The following is a 10,899-nucleotide window of genomic DNA, read 5'->3' as shown; positions in this document are numbered from 1 at the left end:
GTATAAAGAATGAGCTCAATGTTACAGTCAGTATAAAGAATGAGATCAAGAACAATTTGATTAGCAATCAGAGAAAAAGTTGCAAACTAACTCCACTTAATTAAAAGTTTTTTTTTAATATATTTCAACAATTACCTCGGTAAATAATGCTTCTTCTAATTCTTCCTCAAGATGTTCAGAATCCGCTAGTACGCTTCTATCTAGTGCCGCCTAAACTTAGATAATAATAATAATAGTAATAATAATGTCCCTGAAGAATATCTTTCAGCTCTGCCAGTGTAAATCTGGGTCTTTTGGGATCTTCAAGATCAAAAATTATTTTATTTCTCAGATCAGGCTCCTGGCCACCACTTCTATAAACAAAACAAGCAATGCTTAGGATTCCTGTTTACTGGATCCTGGATAACAATAACAATAACAATACTAATATTTACTGGATCCTGGATAGCAATAACATTACTAATATTTACTGGATCCTGGGTAACAATAACAATAACATTACTAATATTTACCGGATCCTGGATAACAATAACAATACTAATATTTACTGGATCCTGGATAGCAATAACATTACTAATATTTACTGGATCCTGGATAACAATAACAATAACATTACTAATATTAATAACCTAACCTGGATAACAATAACAATAATATTACTAATATTTACCGGATCCTGGATGACAATAACAATAACATTACTATAATAATAACATAACCTGGATAACAATAACAATAACATTACTAACATTTACCAGATCCTGGATAACAATAACAATAATATTACTAATATTTACTGGATCCTGGATAACAATAACAATAACATTACTAATATTTACCGGATCCTGGATAACAATAACAATAACATTACTAATATTTACCAGATCCTGGATAACAATAACAATAACATTACCAATATTTACCGGATCTAAGCAAAAAGGGCATAAAATTAAACTTATACAGAAAGAACTTAGAAACGAGTTATTGTTAAACTCGGGAACATAGAAGTTTAATTAAATGCAGATGGTTTCATTCGTATAACATGTGAAATCTTTAAAATCAAAACTAATGTTAAGCCGAGATTTTTCAGGAAAAATTAAAGAAGACTTAATGAATAGCTGAACTGTGTGAACATATAGTAGTCTGCGTATATATCAATAAAATAAAGACGGCTTTTTACAACAAAAAATGACGTTAGCGGGGTTATCAGCCCGACTTAGCGCCCTCTTCTAGCCTTAAAGTTTACCTGGCTAGATCCTCGTTCTCCTTGTTTGCTAACCCCAATCTTTTTATCAAAGCTCCAGTCTCTCGTTGCTGATCTTGTAACGTTACCTACATATTAACAGCTGATTAACAGATCAGCATCTGAAATATTGATCAACAGCTGATTAACAGCTGACCATCAGCTTTTATAAAGCAGCTGATCAAAAACTGAAACAACTACAAATAAAGTAGCTTTATCAACATATTGATTTTACATATTTACCACCCTAAACTGTAAAGTTTCTGTTGACAGAGGCGTATTCAGGGGGGGGGGGGGCTATGGACCAGTGAAATCTATGGATTTTAGGGAGTTTTCAGGCTCCAGCGGTTCCTGAGCCCCCCTAGGAAGAAAAAAAAATCAAACCACGCCCCTGGAAAAATTCCTGATTACGTCCCTGTCTGTGGATACTGCAATAATCTGGAGAGCACTGACTGAATAAATAAATTAACAATATTGATCAGCTGTTTTATCATATTTTTTGATTAAATGAATCATTTGTTTTTAAGCTGTTAATCGGCTTTTAATCAGCTAATGATAACTAATAAGCTGTGTTTATTATCCGTAAATAAGGTGTGTTTATCAGCTGTTACTCAGCTGATGATCTGTTCTTGGTCAGTTGTTGATTAGCTCTTGATAAGCTATTGATAAGCTGTTAATCAGCTTAAAAGTTTGTTTCACTGTTCAAATTTTCAGCTTTTGTTCTCACCTACTGCCAAACACCCTGTCGCTCTCCAAGTGTAAAAATAAGCTACCCTATGATCTTATGAGTCAACCAACTTGAAATTGAGCCACCCTGGGATCTTTTGAGCCAACCAACCTAAAAATGAGCTAACCTGAAGTTCAGCTCTCTCATCAACCAGACAGTTGAGCTGAGATTGAGCTTGACGAAGCTTACGACGAAGATCTTTGTTAGATCCGGACAATTTATCATTCATAGATTTCATCTCCTGATCACAGATAAATAAACATTATCTAATCAAATTAAACCGTTCTGAAAGGGGGGGGGGTTATTTTCAGAACAGAGGGGTTGAACTTTTTAATACACTAGCTCAGTTATCTATATATATATGAAGTAGTAATCTCTGTTTGTTTGTGTGTGTGTCCGATCATACCTCGTGCACCTTTCACCGATTTGTCTCAAATTTAGACTGGCAAACTCGGTAGATCCACGGCCATGTTCTTAGTTTGCTTTAAAAGTTTTAAATTGAGTTGGTTAAAGTTTGGTTAGCAGGCAAAGCTGGGTTCCCAAGCTAGTATATTATTAACCAGGGAAACAATATAAACATGTTTTATTTTTCCTCCATTTCACTTTTCAGCTCAGCAAGATTATTCTCCATTGATCTAATTTGTTCTCGTTGCTTCTCTAGAATACCCTAAACAATAATAATTTGTGAGCAGCTGTTATTCAGCTGTAGCTGATAATCAGCTATTACTTAGCTGTTGATCAGATACTGATCAGCTGCAGCCGTTAATAAGCTATTACTCAGCTGTTGATCAGATGTTGATTAGCTGTAGCTGTTAATCAGCTATTACTCAGCTGTTGATCAGCTGTTTATCAGCTGTTTATCAGCTGTTTATCAGTTGTTTATCAGCTGTTTATCAGCTATGGATCAGTTGTTGATCCGATGTTAATCAGGCATCAATTAACAGTTATTCAACTGTTCATCAGCTGTTGATTGTTGTTGATAATTTGTTGATCATCTGTTGATTAACTATTGATCAACTGTTCATCAATTGTTTATTAACTATTGATCAGCTGTTGTTCAGCTGTAAATCATCTGTTTATCAGCTGTTGATCAACTGTTGATCATCTGTTTATCAGCTTTTGATCACATGGTAATCAGCCGTTAATTAGCTGTTGATCAGAAGATGATCACTGTTGATCAACTATTGATCAACTGCTGATCAGGTGTTTCTATCAGCGTTGATCAGCTGTTGATTAGCTGTGGATCAGCTATGGATCAGCTGTTGATCAGCGGTTGAACAGCTGAAAATCAGCCGTTAATCAGTTGTTTCTAATGTTACTCTAGAATACCCTAGACAAATGATATGTTGTCAATATTTTTAAAAGTTGTGCATTGGCCACTACGACATTAGCTTTATAGCCATATAATGATTTTATATTTGCTCAGTTGCTATGTTTTCTAAACCAAATTGACATTTTTCTAAACCGGATTGATATTTTTCTATACCGAATTGACATTTTTCTATACCGAATTGACATTTTTTCTATACCGAATTGACATTTTTCTATACCGAATTGACGTTTTTTCTATACCCAATTGACATTTTTCTTTACTGAATTGACATTATTTGTATACCGAATTGCTATTTTTTCTATACTGAATTAACATTTTTCTATACCGAATTGACATTTTTCTATACCGAATTGCCATTCTTTCTATACCGATTGACATTTTTCTATGCCGAATTAACATTTTTTCTATGCCTAATTGACATTTTTTCAATACCGAATTGCCATTTTTTCTATACCTAATTGACATTTTTCTATACCAAATTGCCATTATTTTATACCGAATTGACATTTTTCTAAACCGAATTGACATTTTTCTGTAGCGAATTGACATTTTTCTATACCGAATTGCTATTTTTTCTATACCAAATTGACATTTTTCTATACCGATATTGACATTTTTCTACACCGAATTGCCTTTCTTTTTATACCGAATTAACATTTATCTAAACCGAATTGACATTTTTCTATAGCGAATTGACATTTTCCTATAACGAATTGACATTTTTCTATACCGAATTGACATTTTTCTATACCGAATTGCTATTTTTTCTATACCAAATTGACATTTTTCTATACCGATATTGACATTTTTCTATACCGGAATGACATNAATCTCATAAATGTCTTGTTGATTCTTCAGCTAATGGAGTACCTTCTGAGGCATCTGGCATTAGCAGTACATAAAATAATACTGTATTATCATTTTCATGAAAGGTACCGACAGGACCTTCATGCAACTGGTAAGTGTGCAGAGGGTTTGTGGCAGTACGCCATTAAACTTGACCCATGCTTGGTGGTACACACTTTGGCCTGTGTGGCCAACCATCAATGACACCCCGCTACTCCCTTTGGGGATGGTGTGGTGATGTGGGCTCTTCCCATAACTCTCTTCGGACAGATGGGTGACTGTTTTATTTATTTATTTATTTATCTACACCGAATTGCCATTCTTTTTATACCGAATTAACATTTTTTTTCTACACCGAATTAACATTTTTTTTCTATACCGAATTGACATTTTTCTATGCCGTTTTAGACAGTGACGCGTACGCTTTTTCTGCGCGAAATTTGCTTTAAAAATCATTTTTTAGGGTTTGGATATGCATAAGAGTGTAAAAAGTGTATGGGGGATGATCTTTGAAGAAAATAAACACCCCTGCTAAAATCTAGAAATTAAATGAAAGTTTTTCTTTTTCCTTTTTCATTTTATCCCAAGAATAAACTTGTTTAATTAAAAAGTTTTTACTACGTCAATATCCAAGTTTCAGGTTCTTCTCTAAACCTCTGCTAATTAATTTAATCAATCTACAGGGAAGGGTAATCAAATAAAGTACTCATACATCTTTCTTTAAAACCGCATCTTTTATTTATAAATATGTTTTAAAAGTTTTATATAATAAAGAATCGACAATTTAGAATTCTGATAGTTTAAAATATATTTTCGCATGAAAAAAATTTGTTCTGAGCTTAAAACTTTTATGTTATTCATTTCTCAATCAGGTCAATCCGTAATCCTTATCTTTTGATGTCCAAACGATCAAATCAATTCCTCTCTGATATCCTGTGGTAGTCAGCCGAAATAATTATAAAGGAATTGAGTTTTTGCCACAAACTCAAATCTTCTTAACCCGATATTTTTGCAACCAGATGTTGTAATTTTTTAATATTTCAAACTTTGACTGATTGATCTAACAGAATTCATAATTCAGAAATATCTAAGGTCTCCAACATTGGGTTGCAAAAGATATAGAGATTAGAAAAACAGAGCATGTGGCAAAAACTCAATTCATTTACAGATCAAGGATATAGTTATCCCCTACAATTTTCAAGTTGCCACAGTAGATATCCAGATCATGGGTTGAAGATTAGCGCTATATCATATAAAAGTTTTTAACTCTGGATAAAAATGATTATTGGAAAATGTTTTTACTCACCTGGAGTTTGTTGACTATATCTATTTCTATAAATGATTCATCTTCAGAAAATGCGCTAAAAATAAATATTTTTTCAATAAGTGCTAAAAATCAAGGTTTGATAATCAAGAATAGATCAATATATTTGTTTTTCTCTTCTAGTAAGTCATTTATTTGTTTGTTTATTTATTTGTCTATTTCTTCTCTTATGTATCTTTTTCAAATGTTATTTATTTATGTTTCTTTCCATTACTTTATATCTTGCAAAGATGTCACTGTTGTCCGTTCTTGTTTTATAAACTTTTTTATATTTTCAATTATTTTTTTAATTTTATGTACAGTTAAACCATAAATAAGCCATACATCCAAAGAATTTATCAACTATCGTCTTGACAATTTTTCAATGGGTTTTATACTATTTTACGTAAATTTCAGTATTTGCGAAAATAAATAAAACAGCCATGAATATGCGGGAACAGTTTTAAAGAGTTCCATATAATCATTTAATTAAAAATACTAAATATATGCAACATTCCATTATCATAAAATCAAGAATACGACATTTGATGAATTCTATCGATGTATGGCTTATTTAGGGTTTAGCTGTATTTCAGATAACTCTTTATTTAAAAAGTGTTTGACAAAACCGGTTCAAAACTTTTGTCACGCAGTAAAATCTAAAAACATGGTATCTTAATGTTGCTGTCTACCTATCTCTCTCTGTTGCAGCAGTAAGTGAAGACGACAGTTTCCTATTCTCATCTTGTAATCGTTTAATGGTTGTCAAATAGTCCTTAGTCTCGGACTTGAAGTGTTCCTCAACCTGATACAAATTAATTAGTTAAATTTTTCACATTATCATTAATACATTTCATGATCTGGGTTTGTTTAATTTTTTCGTCTGAATACCCATTTTTAACAAAAAAATGATTTTGTTTATGTTTATTTTCATTTGATTTTATAAATTTTTCATATTTATTATATCTTATAGACCGAAATATATTTTCAAAAAATGTGGAACTAACATTTACATTGTTTACGCTGTGAGGTTTGGATCATCATGAACACCGAATTTTAAATTCATATAAAATTATCAAAGATGTTTCATAAAAATCTTAATTTCTAAAAGTTTAAAGTCAAAATTAAAAGTCTCACTGTAATATTTATAATTCTTTAGAATTTTTAAATCAAACATTTAGCTAGCGTTTCTGCAGCGTTCCAATGGGAGTTCTTAGGCTAATATTGATTTTTTCATCCCCACTCCAACCCGCAAAAAAAATGTTTTAAACTTCTATGGCCTCAGGAAAAAGAAAAATCCTCAAGTATATGTAAATTCTATTTTCAACACTTTCTTCACTTCGCTTAATATTAAGTGTAAGACCATAAAATGTAAAATTTAAAATGTAAAATGTAAATTGTAAAATGTAAAACCATAAAGTGTAAAATGTAAAATTTAAAATGTAAAATGTAAAACCATAAAATGTAAAATGTAAATTTAAAATGTAAAATGTAAAATGTAAAATGTAAAATGTAAAATGTAAAATGTAAAATGTAAAATGTTTTGAGTGGAATTCTGTGTTAAATAAAGGTAACTTTAATGAAAATTAATAGTATCTGCAGTATCCTATTTTAGTTATACCCTTCTCTCTAAATCAGAGTTTAAAAAAAGAAAACATTATTCAAGGTACAGGAGTAGGTAAGAAGCTCCCTGGATTATATAAAGTAGGAAAGTAGCTCCCTGAATTATATAAAGTAGGGAAGAAGCTCCCTTAATTATATAAAGGGGGTAAGAAGCTTCCTGTATTAAATAAAGCATGGAAGAAACTCCCTGAATTATATAAAGTTGGGAAGAAGCTCCCTTAATTATATAAAGTAGGAAAGTAGCTCCCTGAATTATATAAAGTAGGAAAGTAGCTCCCTGAATTATATAAAGTACAGGGAAGAAGCTCCCTGAATTATATAAAGTAGGTAAGGAGCTCCCTGAATTATACAAAGTTCAGGGAAGAAGCTTCCTGAATTATATAAAGTACAGGGAAGAAGCTCCCTGAATTATATAAATTAGGTAAGGAGCTCCCTGAATTATATAAAGTAAAGGGAAGAAGCTCTCTAAATTATATAAAGTACAGGGAAGAAGCTCCCTGTAATATCTAAAGTAGGTAATAAGCTCCATTAATTCTGTACCTGTTCTATATCCCTGGCATACCGTATCCTCTCATCATTCTTCTTGTTGTCCTCATGCTCCAGATGTTCTATTGTTCGTCTGAAAATATGTGGTCGGCGTTTATATCAATACATTGAAGACAACGTTCGATTTCAATTTTGAGATCTACCAGCTTTCAAACAACATGGATACACAAAACAAGAAGCTGGAAATTAACAGCTTCTTTTTGTTTACCAATAAACTTTTAATTTGAAAAAAAACTTTAGTGGACAAGTCGTCTTCATTGTATTGATATAAACGCCGACCACGCTAATCTACAACAATTTAACGGATAAATTACAAAATCTGAGAGAACAACAGCCCTATTTTTTGCCAACTCTCATTGGCCGACAGCAATTTTTTGTGGATTCTGATTGGTTGATGTTCAAAGATCCGTTTCAAACGACTTTTTTAAATACAAAATTTTACATTTAATGATAATTCATAATCATCTCGGAGTCAGAGTGTCATCTCTAAATCTAATATTGATAACAGTAAGAACCAGGCAAGTATGGAAAAAGAAGACGACAATAAAACAATATTAAATTGATTTCGAATCGAATCAAATCAAATAGTTTTACTACAATGAATCCTAGATATATGAATGTCGTATTCTCAACATATTCAAGATCAAATGCCTCGGAAAAATTGCTGTCCTTCATATTTCAAGGCTATTAATTTACCTTGAATTAAAAATAAAAGCAGTGTCTTAAGAACTATCAAACACTGCAAACATCTCAGAAACTTTCTTTTTGTGTAGACCAATGAGGAAGCAATACAGTGTCATGAATTTTTAAATATATTTCAAGACGACATTTCATGCGCTCTTGCTATGTATTCTTATATGTGAGATTGGCTGTAGTAGCTTAGAAATCATTTTTAACTGCAAACTGCATATCTTCTGTGTTTCATGTTCATCATAGGCTTTTAAAATCATCCTATTCCACATATTATGGTTCTCACTGTAAGGCACACTGGATCTACAAAATTCAATCCCCCGCTCTCTGTTTTGGAATTTTACGGGGCACAACAGAAAATGGCAAATGCCTGTAAAAAAGATGTTTCCGTACCTTAGATCTTCGATCAACATCTGTTCCGTGTCATTTTTCTGTACAAGGATTTCTAGCTGTTCCAGAGCAGCAATAACCTACAACAATGATCAATTGTGATGAGTAATAACACGGCTCGATTATAAAAGGTTTTAAAAAAATCTAAAAAGTTTTTTGAATTTTTTATTTTTAACATTTGCAAATTCTATCCCTACACTTCACTGAATTTTAACCCTGAAAGAATATAAATGTTTTCCAGTTTTAGCATAGTTTAATAAAATCAAACTTTTACAGAATACAATTTTGAAATGTTGGAACTTTCACAGGTTTGTGTGGTGCTTTTAAAATTCCCTTTACAGTACACTAAAGTACAGTACAGTACAGTAAAGTACAGTACAGTACAGTACGGTACAGTACAGTACAGTACAGTACATTACAGTACAGTACAGTACGGTACAGTACAGTACAGTACAGTACAGTACAGTACAGTACAGTACAGTGCAGTACAGTACAGTACAGTACAGTACAGTATAGTACAGTACAGTACACTATAGCTTTGGTTTTAAAAGAGTATTAAGACCAATCAAGATTTATTTGAAAACCCAGACAGCTCTCTGTAAAAAATTTAGTTTGTGAAATATTTTACCTTTTGCATAAGACTGGTGACCCTGTCTGCACCCTCCTCATCTATTATATTTTCAAATTCCTAAAAATAAACCAAATGATTTTCAAAATAATTTTTAAAAATTATAATTTCAAGATAACTGAAATCTTGATGTGCACCTTTCCAATATCTGCCGCAATATCATAAACATCCACGAGAGTCAGGGATCTATCCCTTCCACGTTGCTTTTCCATTCTCTGTTCCGCCATCTTGGTTTGGTTTGGTTTAACTGTTTGCGGCCATCTTGGCTTTTTAGTTGTTTCCTATTCCCGCATTTTTTTTTCTGAAAACAGGTTCCGTTATATGGACTTTCTAAGCTGCTTTTTCTGAGTGTAGGAATAGAAAATATGCTAAGCTGCTAGCAACAATACTGAATTTAAAAATAGATAGATAAAATAGGTTTAGGAACAAAATCTATATCTAGCAAATAATAATATCTAGCAAATATATGCCAAGCTGATGAGAAATAACAATATTTTTGGTTCAGATTGCATAGGTTTCGCTCAAAGTATCTAAAAAATTCCAAAAAATGTCTTCAACAAGATGCCATTTATCAGCAATATATTAGCAATATATCAGCAATATATCAGCAATATATCAGTAGTATACCAGCAATCAGCAATATATCAGCAATTTAACCATTTATAATTTTAATTCTATGAAAAAAAGAAGGAAACATTCCTTAAAAAGTTTTCAATATTGAATTGATACAATTCTTACCTTAATTGTATTTTAGTAGCAAATATTTGGCAAGAATAAATTGCTAGAAGGATTAAAATTTATTACAAAATTAGGAATATTTTCAACTAAACCATTATTTAAAAAGCTCCAAATATCATAGTTTTTGGACAGTCGTTTGTTTATCATGTTTTTGACTAATCATAAAAAAAAGCTGGGGAAGACGTTAAAAATTTACAAGTTTTAAAAAAATCCTATTTTCATAAAAATGTGCTGTTTAGGATAAATTTAAACGAACAAATCATTTTTCGATTTTAATTTTGTCATAATCAGTCATCTTTTTTTCTTTAAACCTTTGATAATTTAGCAGAGATATTAAAAATCAGAGTTGTGGCAAGAACTCAGTTCTTTTCTAAAAAATGCGGGGTTTTCTGAACGATCGGGTTTAATATTTCAACAATATATTTAAATAGAAAAAATCACAAATTAATGAACCTTCCGCTTTCCATTCTTCCCAAATTTTCTGATCCATTTCATTTAGATGCGGATCCGACAAGCTTTTTAAACCTTATTCTAAAAAACTCTTTTATTTTCTCAAATTTTAAAAGAGGATAGGGATGATTTTAGAGAAAATATTCATTATACACCCTGTTCTAAAATTCAAGATTTTAATTGTAATGAGCAATTGTAATTTCATGAAATTAAGTCTTAAAAGGATATATGTATATATATATCAATAAAATATTTAGTGATATGGGATAATGGGATACTAACATTAGTATTTACTTAAACATCTGACAAAATCATAAAAATTGAGATCAAAATAATATAAATAATAATTATAATAACATGCAATAGAAAATAACATTAATAT

The 10,899-nt window shown here is 31.3% G+C and overlaps 1 protein-coding gene across 2 annotated transcripts in view; it reads right to left on the bottom strand.

The window, feature by feature from the left end:
* Positions 1-10,679, bottom strand: part of LOC111707605 (RILP-like protein homolog) — an 18,958-nt gene extending 8,279 nt beyond the window's left edge. For both annotated transcript variants that reach the window (XM_023480739.1, XM_023480740.1), the window contains exons 1-10: positions 9,467-10,679; positions 9,330-9,389; positions 8,705-8,781; positions 7,616-7,694; positions 6,145-6,257; positions 5,456-5,510; positions 2,563-2,637; positions 2,098-2,211; positions 1,247-1,332; positions 251-353 (exon numbers count right to left, since the gene is read on the bottom strand). In XM_023480739.1, coding sequence (XP_023336507.1) covers positions 251-353; positions 1,247-1,332; positions 2,098-2,211; positions 2,563-2,637; positions 5,456-5,510; positions 6,145-6,257; positions 7,616-7,694; positions 8,705-8,781; positions 9,330-9,389; positions 9,467-9,556 — 852 coding nt within the window. In that variant the 5' untranslated portion in view covers positions 9,557-10,679. The remainder of the gene's footprint in view (positions 1-250; positions 354-1,246; positions 1,333-2,097; positions 2,212-2,562; positions 2,638-5,455; positions 5,511-6,144; positions 6,258-7,615; positions 7,695-8,704; positions 8,782-9,329; positions 9,390-9,466) is intronic.
* Positions 10,680-10,899: the final 220 nt, after the last annotated feature.

This window comes from Eurytemora carolleeae, unplaced genomic scaffold (genome assembly GCF_000591075.1).
Source record: "Eurytemora carolleeae unplaced genomic scaffold, Eaff_2.0 scaffold336, whole genome shotgun sequence".
Classification (NCBI taxonomy): domain Eukaryota; kingdom Metazoa; phylum Arthropoda; class Copepoda; order Calanoida; family Temoridae; genus Eurytemora; species Eurytemora carolleeae.
Note: the sequence above shows the minus strand (reverse complement) of the source record. Positions and strands in the feature narration are given on the sequence as shown.